The 14,984-nt window shown below is 38.5% G+C and overlaps 1 protein-coding gene and 1 pseudogene across 1 annotated transcript; both read right to left on the bottom strand.

The window, feature by feature from the left end:
• Positions 1-4,782: 4,782 nt before the first annotated feature.
• Positions 4,783-10,640, bottom strand: LOC112083915. Its single transcript, XM_024152136.1, has 3 exons — positions 8,571-10,640; positions 8,252-8,484; positions 4,783-8,194 (listed from the first exon to the last, which is right to left on the bottom strand). The coding sequence occupies exons 1-3, from the start codon at positions 10,638-10,640 to the stop codon at positions 4,783-4,785; spliced, it is 5,715 nt and encodes a 1,904-aa protein (XP_024007904.1).
• A 1,939-nt stretch (positions 10,641-12,579) lies between these two features.
• Positions 12,580-14,733, bottom strand: LOC112083914 (annotated as a pseudogene).
• Between the last annotated feature and the right edge of the window lie 251 nt (positions 14,734-14,984).

Raw genomic sequence — 14,984 nt, 5'->3', positions numbered from 1 at the left:
TGTTGGAAATATTGAAAGATACCGTTAGTTTCTTGTTTATTTTAACTTATTAATATCTTCATCTTTCCAAGATGTCTTTACCGTTGTATTATTGTAATCTGTTTCTATATATTCGAAGTGTAAACAATTGAATATACGTTCTTGTGAATGTTGGAAGTATGAAAAGATTATCTTTAGTTCTTTAGTCATTTTTTCTAGTACCATGTCTTATTAAATATACTTCAATCTACCACATATCTTGCTGTAAAAAAATGAAAATACTCAATCTTGAGGAATTCTACAGAAAAACAGAGAGATGTAAGTGGAACTTGGACACTAGCAAATCAAGCGAGATGAGCTAAGATCTCGAACTCTCTCTTAGTTCTTTCTTTCCCTGATGGGTTCATGTTCATCATGAACAACTCAAACTGAAACAAGCTTTTGTCTACTACTAGAAAATCCGGGATTACATATCAATCACAATCACCTTGCCGTTTGACGGTAGCGATCAGTATAACATATATTAAATTATGTACGCGGTTAGATACGTTGTTAATTTTTTTTTATTTATACTGAGGAAAATAGTGATTTTAATTTGGTCAACTCAATAAACATGTCTATCATATATTAGTATATCCATAGACTTGTTTGTCGAAATTGTTATTTTGACTCTTGAATTACTGGTATGAATCTGAATTAGTCCAACTTCGTATTCTCTACTCGCGGGGAACAAGTGGAAGTGCAGAAAAGACGATAACCAATAAAAGAAAAATTTTTACGAAAGGAGAAATTGTATATAGATCCTCATACGATGTTCTGGTATTGTGACTATTGTCTAAGATTTTTAAAAATTTTAGGAAGCTGTACTTGCAATTGGAAGCATATATATATATTCTATTATTATTTTAATGATATATATATGTATATTTTTCTATTATTATTTTATAACGATGTATTAAAAAAATATTTATGTCATGTGATTTATAATTGTGTCATGCTGAGGTATCAAGTTCAGAGAGCTTCTCAGAATTATATTAAAGTGGTCTCTAATTAGTAAAATAATTACAATTCTGTCATTTTAGATTATAACAACTATTTACTTTATCTTATCTTATATTTTAAGATTTTATCTTATACTACTATGTTTATATATTTACATAATTCACCAAAATTTAATATATATGCATAATATAAAATATAATGATATTAGAACTATATTTTGAAGCATGTTATTATTGTCATATATGCATTTTTAATTTAATTATATAATGATATTACAACTATTTATTAATATATTATGTATGTATTTTAATAATGTAATTTATATGTGTTAAAAAATCACAAGAATATTTGACAAAAAAATTAAAGCTAATTAATCATAATTATCATATAATTTATACTTATATTTAATTATTTTTTAAATATAATTTTTTTCTAAAACAAATCTATTAAAAAAGATAAATTTCACTCTGTGTAGGGCGTGGATTACTACCTAATATATAATTAAACATTATTCTATGTTATAAAAAAATGTTGTGAATAACACAAAGTGAGTTCAACAATTAATTTAAAATAAGAAAAATCAAATGATCCAAAAGTAAAAATCTAAATCAACATCTTCATTCTAAGCTTTCTCAACTCCATCAATTGTACCCGTTTTAATCTCTTTTTTGTCGAGAGATCATCAAACTCAATTCTTCAAAAATAATCTCATTCAAAGTCAATCACTCCAACATTTTACGGGAAAAAGGCCGATTAGTACCTCAACACCATCATCTGGTATCAATAAATACCCAAACAATTTTGATAGGTTATCAGTACCTGAATTTATTAAAATCGGTAAATACATACCTCAACAATATTTTTGTGGCCAATAAATACATTGACTTTCTGTCTGTTAGTCAAACATGTTAACTTGCAAACGGAATCCGACTTGGATACCACCGTGGATGCTCTATTCGAATGAAACCAATACGACGCCGTTTAAGGTTAAAAATCTGGAAAAAGGCAAAAACGACGTCATTTTAAATTTATTATCCTTTAAAAAAAATACACCATCTATATCTTCTTTCGTGGGAGAAAAACATCAATAGATAGGATTTGGGTGGTGTTCAAAATCAAATCGGAATGACTTCATCGTCGAATGCTAATACTTCTTCGGAGATTCATGTAGGTTTAGGTTTACAATTTTGGTTTTGATTTTGATTCAAACACTTTCGAAAAATCAAATCGAAAATTTCAATTTTAATTTTTTTAATGTATAATAAATTTAAAACAACGTTGTTTTTGCCTTTTTTCCTCTGGTTTTTAACTTTAAATGACGTCGTATTGGTTTCATTCGAACACAGTATCCACCGTGGCATCTGAGTCGGATTCCGTTTGCAAATTAACAGGTTTGACTAACAGAGAGAAAGTCAATGTACTAATTGGCCAAAAAACATTATTGAGGTATGTATTTACCGATTTTAATAAGTTCAGATACTAATTAACCTATCAAAATTGTTTGAGTATTTATTGGTACCAGATAATGGTGTTGAGGTACTAATCGACCTTTTTCCCAACATTTTACATATGCTTAAAACAATCTTTTGCTTCTGATTTATGGGTTGTTCGAGCCAAGAACAAATATTCATAGTTTATGTTACCTCTATGTATCTTATATATGATTTTATTTTAATCTCAACTCAATAATATAGTATATTCTATGATATTTGTCAAAGGTGAATATAATATTTATAAAAGTGGGTTCACATCACATGTATGTATATGTATTAAACGCTAATAAAAGACAAAGTCATTTAGTTCACAAATTTATACTTTCAAGTCTTATTTTTATATTGAGAAGAGTAAAGAAGAAGGAATATTGAAATCTACACGCTTATTCTCTCCTATATATATGCACAAACTTACATTTCGAAAATCATATTTTTAAATGAACGGAAAAATGTATAACGTCATGCTATTCTTGCTTACTTTAATTTTTCTATTATTGTTCTCTGGATTATCAAACACAGCAATGGCCCGAGTACAATACGAATCTTTAAAACCAAGTACGTTTTTTATTCCGATAAATTTAGAGTACCCAATCCGATTTTGGTTTGATTGTAGTTCAAATCTTCTGGCTTACAAAATGAAAACCCGTTACCGTTTGATAAAGTATAAATTTCGATTACATGTTTTAAACCTTCATATTAAATAATAAATGGTTTTGAATATTCTTTCTTTTGATAAATTTTTGCTTTAGTTTTACCATACGTTTTTTTTTATAAAAAAATTGGATTGGTTAAACTGGATTATCCTATAAAAATACAAAAAAATACTTAAATTATTCAAAATAAATGTTACTTAAATTATTCAAAATAAATGTTGTTTTCTTTTTTGGGAAATGAATAGGAAAAGAGGTTTGGGATGAAAAGGTGATCAGAGAGATCAAGATTAATGTTGATGGTAGGTGTTCACGTCAAGGAGGACAACGAGGCGGCCCTCCAAAACGATGTCCTAAAGCCTAATCTATATATATGAGATATTCATCATATATGTAATAATCTTTTCACCTATGTAAATTTCTTCGTGAAAGTAGAATATAACTGGAACGTTTTCCTTAGATTTAGTATTGTGCATATTTTTCCTAGAATCTAGTCTATTTTATGTTATGAATCTTTTCCAAGATGGTTCATAGGTATGGAGTCTCAGCCTAGGCCACGGTGTTTATGTGTTAATAACATTGGGTGATCCGGTCAGCATCGAAACCGGAACGACAAAGATTAGTTACCTCGTCTTGTCCAGAACAACCTAAGCCTTGCGACTGATCTCAAAGTGAGCCAGTCCAACATAGAAAGTGTATCCATGGAATCTTTGAACATAATTATCGGGTAAGAAATTAGGATCAACATGTCACCCGTAATCGGAATATCGGACAAGGTAAAATATGTACGTCTTAATATGGTTTGAAAACTTATTTTTGAGATCATGGAATAAATATAATCAACTCAAACAAATGTAAATTTATGGAAAATATAATTGAACGATTTGAATTTTCTGGATGGAGAGGTCACTAAGATTCCCTCCAAACATGTTTCAAGATTTTAAATTTTCACTTGATAGCAAAATTATGTTCATCACATAATTTTTGCTTGGCTCAATAGAAAAGGTCTAAAATAGCTTACAAAAAATTGCACTTCAAACTTATAAATTTTCTAAATCTTACAAAAGTTTATGAAAAATTAGATTAGATTCCACGTGTGATATGCCGATACATCATACAAGATAAGCTAATTAGACTCTAAATTGATAACCCACGTACATAAGTCATCATTGTCTCTTTTGCTTTTTGGAACATGATTGACTTGATCAAATCTAATATTTTAGGCAAGTTAATTAAGATGGAAGCACTATATAAAAGAGATTGGGCTAAAACCGTTGAGAAATATTGTTTGTCTTGCCATGTTTGGATCAAGCCCGAGGCAGACACAGGCACAATGCTTAACAAAGTTATCGAGTATATTAAGAGAGTTTAAAATTAAAATACAAGTTCATATCAGGCAATTTAGTACATATCTTGCTGTAAAAAAATGAAAATACTAGACATATCAGGCAATCTTGAGGAATTCTAGAACCGAGAAACAAAGAGATGTAAGTGTGTACACTAGAAAATCCAGCAAGAAGGGCTAAGATCTTGAATTCTCTCTTTGTTCTTTCTTTCCCTGATGGGTTCATGTTCATTATGAACAACTCAAATTGAAACACGCTTCTGTCTAAAGAGTGTATCTCCCGTAAAATCCGGGATTACCATATCGATCACAATCACCTTGCCGTTTGATGGTAATGATTGATAACATGGCGTCGAGAGCTCGAGAAGGTGAGTGTTTGGTTTTCTTCTCTGAGGTTGAAAACGATGCCCAATCCACACGACTGAGATGTAGCGTCCCAAGCTGCATCAACGCTGCAGCTGATATTAGCGAGAACGATGGTGGGTGGCTCTCCAGAGGGGGTACACTTCGATAGGTGTGTAGTTTCCTGAGCTGTTTGCCAAATGCGCGCATCCGAGATCGCTTTCGTGAGGACTTCTTGCTCGGAGAAGACCGTATCGGAAAAAATCCGTCGGTTACGAGCTGTCCAGAGATTCCAACAGATCCAAGATGGGAGTGAAGCCGCAGGAAGTCCTGATGGTGGGAGGCTAGTCAGAGTAGGTATTCTGGCCAAGAACTCAAGGACATGGACAGTGGCGAGATGGTGTTGTTCACGTAGCGGCGCTAATTCCCAAACGCCCCGAGCGAACTGACAGTCTCGAATAACATGTGTAACTGTCTCTGGCGCTCCACAGATCTTACAGGCGAAATCGATTTGAATTCCACGATTAACGAGTTGGACACCAACCGGGAGGGCTTCAGCGGCAGCTTTCCACAAGAAGTGTTTAATCTTAGGTGCGGTGCGAAGACGCCATATGTTCTTTTGCCAGTTGAAAGTTCTTTGGAGGTCGGGAATATGGTCCGAAGAGGTGATACCATAGCCCGAACGGACATCATATTTGCCATTCTTCGAGGGTAACCAAACCAATCTGTCTGGCGGAAGAGAGGCGCTGAGTGGGAGGAGTCGGATCAGATGCTCGCAATCAGGGATGACTTCCTGGATTCGCCTCCAGCTCCAGGTGTTCCCAACTTGGTCCATAAGATCTGATACGAGTAGGTCTTTAGTTTCCAGCGTAGGTGGACCAATTGGGCGAAGGGGCAGAGTTACGCTAAGCCATGGGTCCTCCCAAACTCGTATCGATTCTCCATTGCCCACTAGCCATCCCATGCCATGCCGAAGAATTTCTCTGCCAGCAATAATACTCCTCCTACCATGAGACGGGTTAGAAGGGAGAACACAGTCCATAAAGGGTGCAGAGTGGCAGTATTTTCCCAGCAACACTCTCGATACCAAAGCATGGGGATGATAAATAAGGCGTGCTCCAATCTTAGCCAGCAGAGCATCATTAAAGCGTTCGATGTCTCGAAAGCCTAGTCCGCCCGCATTCAAGGGAGTCGTAAGTCTATTCCAAGAAACCCAGCTCATTTTCCTCTGGTCCGGTTTGTCGTCCCACCAGAATCTTGTAAGAACCGATTGGATTTGTTTGCAGAGAGACTTAGGGAGTTTAAAACAAGACATTGCATATGAGGGCATCGACGCGAGTACCGATTTAAGCAGCACTTGTTTCCCAGCAGCCGAGAGGAAACGAGTCGCCCAGCTGTGTGAGCGTTGTCGAATACGGTCCACTTGGCTCGCGAAGATGTCCCTCTTCTTCCGTCCAAAGTCCTCCGGTAGTCCTAAATATTTTCCTGCTCCTCCTTCATTGTGAATGTGGAGGATACGTTTCGCTACTGCTCTCTGGTTGCGGTGGGTCTTGGCCGAGAACGTGATGGAGGATTTGGCAAGATTTATGCTTTGTCCTGAGGCATCTCCATAGCGTCTTAGAATAGATGAGAGCACTGCACATGAGGTGGGATCAGATTTGCAGAAGAACATGGTATCATCTGCATATAGGAGATGGTTAACTTGGGGGCTATTGCGGGACACCCGAATGCCAACCAGCGAACCATTATCCTGGGCTTTCCGGCAGAGGCCTGCTAGCACCTCCGTGCAGAGAATGAAGAGGTAAGGGGAGAGAGGGTCGCCTTGTCTAAGTCCTCTGGATGGCAGAACTCGTCCCTGCGGACCTCCATTGATGAGGAAAGAGTAGGATACCGTCATCACACACTCCATTATCCATTTGATCCATTTATGGTGAAAGCCCAGACAGTCCAGAACGGCTCTAAGAACACCCCACTCTATCCTGTCGTATGCTTTGCTCATATCCGTTTTAACAGCCATGAAACACCTCTTCTTTGCCTCCGAGGTTCGGAGATAGTGAAGGGTTTCATGAGTTATTAAGACATTATCGGATATCGCTCTATTTGGAACAAAGGCAGATTGAGTCTCAGAGATGAGATGTGGGAGGATTGTTTGAAGCCGTTTCGTAAGGATCTTGGCAACGATCTTGTAGTATACGTTGCAGAGAGCTATGGGCCGATAATCAGCGACTCTCCTGGGGCCCAATATCTTTGGGATTAGACGAATATGCGTCTCATTTTGTCGAGTCGGGAAGGATCCAGACAGAAAAAACTCTTGGATTTCTTTAACAAGATCTGGGCCAATGATGGGCCAGTATGTGTGAAAGAAACCAGCGGAGAATCCGTCTGGCCCCGGGGCCTTGCTAGGATGAATGGATTTGACTGCTGAGTGGATTTCAGCGGGGTCAGGGATCCTAATAAGTCTGGCATTAGTCTCCTCGTCGATTTGTGGCTCCAAGACATCATGTACTAGATCGAAGCCGGAGTTATTCTGCGAGGAGAATATCTCCTGGAAGTACTCCGAGATAATACGAGCAAAGTCCTGCTCCTCGTGGAAGGCTGTACCCGAACTGTCCTCCAGAACCGTGAATCTATTGCACGTCCTCCGGTTACATGTAACAGCATGAAAGTAACCGGTATTGCGGTCGCCACTCTGCAGCCATAAGATACGACTCCTTTGTTTCCAAAAATGCTCCTCAGCCTTATATGCTTTCTCCAGGGTAGCAGTGCAGTGGCCAATCACCTCTGGGTCGGGTGAATCAGCAGAGAGCGCCCTTTCGAGTTCCGTCTGAGTGTCCGAAATGAGTTTCGCGCTATTCATATTCTGCTCTTTGACCCATCTGATTATCTCGCGGCGACAATCCGTAATCTTGGCTACCACAGTATCATGATCTGAATTGTTCCAAACTTGGCCAATCAGTGTCATGATTTCTTCTTTCTCGCGAAGTCTATTGTCGAAACGAAAGATTCCTTTTAGCTTTACTCGGGAGTCATCGAGGAAAGTAACTAGGGGGCGATGGTCGGACCCTTCGTAACGCAGGTACTCCGATCTCCCTGAAGGGAAGGCTTCCAGCCACTCGTCATTGCAGACTGAACGGTCCAACCTTGCTCGAACAAAATGGTCATAGCGCATACCCCGCCAGGACAAGGGATTACCGGAGAAGTTAAAATCCCATAGTCCGTTTTGGGATATGAAGCTACGGAAATTAATGAAAGAGCCTTCGTGTCTCCTGGGACCTCCGCGCTTCTCTGAATTATCCAAGATCTCGTTAAAATCACCCGAGAGAAGCCATGCCGAATCTCTGTTAGCGCCCAGTTCCGATATTTGGTTCCAAACCTCTTGTCGTCTTTGGCATACCGGGTGACCATAGACGAAGGTAAGAAAGAATGATTTCGCCTTGAACTTTATTTTGGTGTCTATGAAGTTCGGGGAAGAAGATAGAATCTCCAGATGTGTATCTTTCTTCCAAAAGAGAGCTAGACCACCACTAAGTCCAATCGGAGGAACCGTAAACCTGTTATCGTAACCCATCCACTGAAATACGCTGAAAACAACATCATCTTGGTTTTTTGTCTCAGCGAGAAACATAATGTCCGGGAAGAGACTCCGTCGAACTGTCAAGTAGTTTCCAATCCCCTGACAGTTCCAACAGGTTGTAATCATTGAGAGTTTGATGGTTTTTGGGCAACCATCAAGCCCTTACAAGCAGAAGGCACTAAGACCTTAGAGATAGAAGCTACAAGTTCGCCATTAGAGGCATTAACGTTAGAGATAGAAGCAGATACTGACGCGACCTTGGACATCTTCGAGGGAGGATGTGATTTGGACTCCACGCTGAGCCTCTTCCTTGGAGAGATTTTCTTCGAGACGGTGCGACGTTTAGAACGTACGCTTTGACTTGGGCTGCTCGGCATAAGCTTCTTGGACGCTGCACGCACTGCGAGTTTTGGACTCGGTTTTGTCGCAGCTTTCGTCACACGTCGTTTGGGGGTAGCTTTCTTTGGGATTTCCAGCCGTTGCTTTACCGGTATTGTGCGCGGACCTAATCTGAACGCTACAGGAATCTTCTCTCCATTCAGAGGAGGAAGATCTGGTATGGTAGCTTCAGATGAATCCTCGGAGGAATCCTGGTGTCGCTGGAACTTGTTCTTGGATTGGGACGCAACCACAGGATGGAGGTATGACTCATCGACACGTTCCGGAGGATCCAAGAGGTCGTCGTTTTCCACCCACTCAGGATCACCCTCTGTAGGAATCAAGCCAGCAACAGAAGGAAGAGATCCCTCCTGAATATCTCTCGGGGCTTCTAGTCTGTCTAGAGCTGATCGTCGAAGCCCGTGAGAGGAGGATTTGAGGTGATCCTGGCTTTTAGAGGCGGACGTGGTGTGCCGAATGGACGAGTGGTGTTTGTTTGTAGGCTGGTCAGAGAGGATCCTGCGACGAGAAGCTGGAGGTTCTCGAAGAGGGGAGCGACTCCGTTGCAGATCCGCTTGCGAAGCTGTCCTTCCACGGGGTGAGCTCTGCTCGACTCTGTCCCCATTGCGAGAGAGATTCCTGTTGGTCGTATTAGTAGCATGTGGGGATTCACGCCGATCGCTCGTATCACTCTGGTCATATCGATGAGAACCAGAGGACTTGTAGCGACGGGGAACCTCACGGCGAGGTGTGGAATCTCCACGGTGGGAGGTGAATCTGCGGCCATCAACAGATAGGTTAGTATTGGAGTTCGGAGGAGCATAATACCTGTCATTGGGTCGCTGCAATGGTGAGCGCGGTAGTCGTCGAGCAGGAGCTCGGCGAGGAGGTGAACGAGAATGTCTCCAGGGAGGTGATCGTCGAGGAGGTGAGCGAGAGGGTCTGCGGGGTGGTGAGTGAGATTGGCGCCGGGGAGGGTTTGGAGACCGCCGGCTCTGAAAACGATGGCGAGAATCTCGATCAGGAGCATAACTTCCTTCAGCGCTGGGGTTAAGATAGGGAGGCATGGTCTGTCGAGGTGGAGCCTGTTTGGAGTTCTCCTGTCGTGATGGGTAAGTCCTGTTCCTCCTCTCTTCTTTCTTGTGGCGATCATCCTCCAGTCGCTGCAGCGTGTGTTGGTTGTTGATATGGGAGTTTGGAGGTTCAGGATCATGAGAATTGGAGCGCTGGGGGCAGTTTTCTTTCTCATGTCCCAATGACATACAGAGAAAGCAATGTTTCTCCAGCCTGATGTATTCGAAGACCACCGAAACCTCCACACCCGATGGGAATTGGATAGCTTTCTTCTTGATTAGCGGTTTCAGAGCATCAATTTGAACTCTCACCATCGCTTCTTCTATATCGTGAGCCATATATTTTCCCAGAGCATTACCTATCGCTTTAAGATTATTCTCCGTACAGCAATGAGAAGGGATATCATGAACTCTGATCCAAAAGGGAATCAGAGAGGGGAAAGCGTCAGAGATAACTGGCTCCCAACGTTGGAGGACGAACATCCAGCGTTTGAAGTGAAACGGCGCTTCGTTGAGGACAGCTTGTAGATCTTCCTCGGAGTTGAATTTGAATTGAAATTTTTCTGTACCGAGATCCCTTCCCACAAGCTTCTCCTCCATACGCCATATTTGGGGCATGAAGCCGATCAGAGCTTTTGGTTTTTGAACGCTTGGGTTAAGGACTCTTCCGATCAAGGTGAGGCGATTTGCTTCGATCAGATCCGGGTTGGCTTCATCATGGAGGCGAATCGGAGGATCACGAATCCATCGGTGCGACGAGGCGATATCCTTGCCCTTTTCCTCGCGAGAGAAGCGTCGAAGCATCGAGGCGTGCGGTGCAAGGAAGCGGTGGGGAGAATGAAGAAGACGACGAACGAACGGAATAGAACACAGGCGACTAAAATAACTGCAAAATACAGTAAAGGGGACGCTATAACAGCGTATGGAGAGCGAGAGGGGCCCGCAGATCAGTGAGAGATGGCGGCGGAGCAAGAGGACGGCGAGATCTGAGTTTCTCGAGGAAAAGTATGGAGTCGCCTTTCCAGGAACCCTAAAACGCCGCCCATTGGTATTTTTTCTATTTTTCGGTAGTTACTATTCTCTCCTATATATATATGCACAAACTTACATTTCGAAAATCATATTTTTAAATGAACGGAAAAATGTATAACGTCATGCTATTCTTGCTTACTTTAATTTTTCTATTATTGTTCTCTGGATTATCAAACACAGCAATGGCCCGAGTACAATACGAATCTTTAAAACCAAGTACGTTTTTTATTCCGATAAATTTAGAGTACCCAATCCGATTTTGGTTTGATTGTAGTTCAAATCTTCTGGCTTACAAAATGAAAACCCGTTACCGTTTGATAAAGTATAAATTTCGATTACATGTTTTAAACCTTCATATTAAATAATAAATGGTTTTGAATATTCTTTCTTTTGATAAATTTTTGCTTTAGTTTTACCATACGTTTTTTTTTATAAAAAAATTGGATTGGTTAAACTGGATTATCCTATAAAAATACAAAAAAATACTTAAATTATTCAAAATAAATGTTACTTAAATTATTCAAAATAAATGTTGTTTTCTTTTTTGGGAAATGAATAGGAAAAGAGGTTTGGGATGAAAAGGTGATCAGAGAGATCAAGATTAATGTTGATGGTAGGTGTTCACGTCAAGGAGGACAACGAGGCGGCCCTCCAAAACGATGTCCTAAAGCCTAATCTATATATATGAGATATTCATCATATATGTAATAATCTTTTCACCTATGTAAATTTCTTCGTGAAAGTAGAATATAACTGGAACGTTTTCCTTAGATTTAGTATTGTGCATATTTTTCCTAGAATCTAGTCTATTTTATGTTATGAATCTTTTCCAAGATGGTTCATAGGTATGGAGTCTCAGCCTAGGCCACGGTGTTTATGTGTTAATAACATTGGGTGATCCGGTCAGCATCGAAACCGGAACGACAAAGATTAGTTACCTCGTCTTGTCCAGAACAACCTAAGCCTTGCGACTGATCTCAAAGTGAGCCAGTCCAACATAGAAAGTGTATCCATGGAATCTTTGAACATAATTATCGGGTAAGATATTAGGATCAACATGTCACCCGTAATCGGAATATCGGACAAGGTAAAATATGTACGTCTTAATATGGTTTGAAAACTTATTTTTGAGATCATGGAATAAATATAATCAACTCAAACAAATGTAAATTTATGGAAAATATAATTGAACGATTTGAATTTTCTGGATGGAGAGGTCACTAAGATTCCCTCCAAACATGTTTCAAGATTTTAAATTTTCACTTGATAGCAAAATTATGTTCATCACATAATTTTTGCTTGGCTCAATAGAAAAGGTCTAAAATAGCTTACAAAAAATTGCACTTCAAACTTATAAATTTTCTAAATCTTACAAAAGTTTATGAAAAATTAGATTAGATTCCACGTGTGATATGCCGATACATCATACAAGATAAGCTAATTAGACTCTAAATTGATAACCCACGTACATAAGTCATCATTGTCTCTTTTGCTTTTTGGAACATGATTGACTTGATCAAATCTAATATTTTAGGCAAGTTAATTAAGATGGAAGCACTATATAAAAGAGATTGGGCTAAAACCGTTGAGAAATATTGTTTGTCTTGCCATGTTTGGATCAAGCCCGAGGCAGACACAGGCACAATGCTTAACAAAGTTATCGAGTATATTAAGAGAGTTTAAAATTAAAATACAGGTTCATATCAGGCAATTTAGTACATATCTTGCTGTAAAAAAATGAAAATACTAGACATATCAGGCAATCTTGAGGAATTCTAGAACCGAGAAACAAAGAGATGTAAGTGTGTACACTAGAAAATCCAGCAAGGCGGGCTAAGATCTTGAATTCTCTCTTTGTTCTTTCTTTCCCTGATGGGTTCATGTTCATTATGAACAACTCAAATTGAAACACGCTTCTGTCTAAAGAGTGTATCTCCCGGAAAATCCGGGATTACCATATCGATCACAATCACCTTGCCGTTTGATGGTAATGATTGATAACAGTTGCTAAGTGTCTTCACGCAATGTTCATTGTCCCAGCCGTGGAGAATCCACTGTTGTAAATGTAACAAAACGAACAAGAAAACCCCTAATATTAGCTTTTAAGTATTTTTGTTAAGTCTTAAGGAAACTTTAAGAAAAAATTAACCTTCATCAAAATGTTTTCTCCTTTAGGAATGCTTGTAAACATGTCTCCAGCAACATCCTCAATGTCTACAACACGAAAAATTATGACATTTCAAATCATTCATAATACAACAGAATCTTGGCAAGAACTTCTGCTATACCTGGAGAAGCTGATGAAGTGTTGACAACAGAAGTCAAATTAAAGTTAATAGCTTTGATGATTAGGATGCATGGAGATTATTTTAGGAGAATAGGTCCATCTCCACCACCAACATCAACTAATGACTTCTCACCATCAAAATCCTTGTACTTATTCACAACTTCTTCCATGAAAACATCATTAAATCCCCTCATCGAGCTTTGGAACACTTCTCTGAATCTCTTGAATCTCTGCCCACCAATTCGACCGCGCTCGAGCCATGAGTCTTGTTGAATGGAAGCCCTCCTTCGAGAACTGAATCTTTAAGGTTGTACCTTTTTCACGTTATAAACAAAATCATAAATCAAGATTCAAGACCATCACGTTTCAGACAAAAGAGTTTTGGAAGTTGGTAATGAATTTACCAGATATCCATCACGATCTTATCCTGAAAAAATTCACCAACGGAGCCAACGAGCCAGATTCATCTTGGTTCTTGATGAAGTACTTGGCAACAGGAGCTAAGCCACAGCAAATCTTAGAGTACGACGGTACGTGGTAATTACGTCGTTAGTTTTTTATTTCTACTATAGAAAAATTAATTTTGAATTGAAATATTAAACGCGTTTATTAGTATATTTATATACTTGTTTGTACAAGATGTTATTTTGACTCTTGAATTATATGAATCTGAATTAGTCCAACTTCGCATTTCTCTTTTCGTGTGGAACACGTGGAACTACAAAAAGACGAAGACCAAACAAAGACTTCTAATCCAATTTTCCACTCAAAATTTATATTTATATGTAAACTAATAAAATATTTATAAAATCATTTATTCTGAACTCTGATAGATGTTTTTTCGTTTATTCTATCTCAAATTATTCTTAAACGACGACAACTGTAAGTTTTCAAGCTGATTTGATTTTCTTCTTAGCGTGACCATATATGACTATATGAGTTGTTGAATTCAATGCATTAGAGAGATATCTAAAGGGAACTAGAAAATAAAAGAGAATAACAAAGAATAAAAAATTTAAGAAATATATTTTCGTGTGTCAAATAAAGAGTAAAAAAATTAAGAAATTTATTTGTAGCTGCTATTTTGTTCTGAATGTATGTGTTCTTGTGGTGTTTCCTTTTCATTTGTACGTGACTGCATGTGATGAATGCTTGTCTCTTGTTTTGAGCTTGACATTGTTCGATTTTAAACATATGCATTCACATCATAATATCACATGTAAACCGATTTAGCTTATTTTGTGACGGCGACATTTTGGGATTCTCATTTATGTAATGAATGATCAAGGCGCATATAATTCATATGTATCTATTATAATTCATAATTTTCCGGTTCCCAGGATCACTAATATCCTCACATGTTTGATACTCTTCGTCGTTAACATCTTTGGATTTCTCTTCTTCATTCTTATTCTTATTCTCATTCTCAATTTCAGTCTCAATCACATCTTCATTCTCAGCCTCAATCACATCTTCATTCCCAGTTTCAATCAGATCTTCATTTTCATGAATCTCATCTTCATTCTCACCCCTGACTCTCTTTCTCCTTCTCTTTCTCTTTTTCGTACTTATTTTCATTCTTATCTTTACTTAAAAGTTGGACAAATTTTAAGATAGAGTTAGCTTGAGATTTGTCCTACGCATGTACTATTCTCTTTCTCCTTCTTTTTGATGCACCGGTTTCTTCCTTTTTTAAGGATACAACTCACTTGAATAATTAATTACTTTTTTAGTACTAAGTAATTAATTACTTTTTTCAAATAAAACTCTTCTTAATATAGCTTAATCCACAATTTATATTTTAATATAGCTTAATCCACAAATAATAA

Source organism: Eutrema salsugineum, unplaced genomic scaffold (assembly GCF_000478725.1).
Source record: "Eutrema salsugineum unplaced genomic scaffold, Eutsalg1_0 scaffold_5, whole genome shotgun sequence".
Lineage (NCBI taxonomy): Eukaryota > Viridiplantae > Streptophyta > Magnoliopsida > Brassicales > Brassicaceae > Eutrema > Eutrema salsugineum.
Note: the sequence above shows the minus strand (reverse complement) of the source record. Positions and strands in the feature narration are given on the sequence as shown.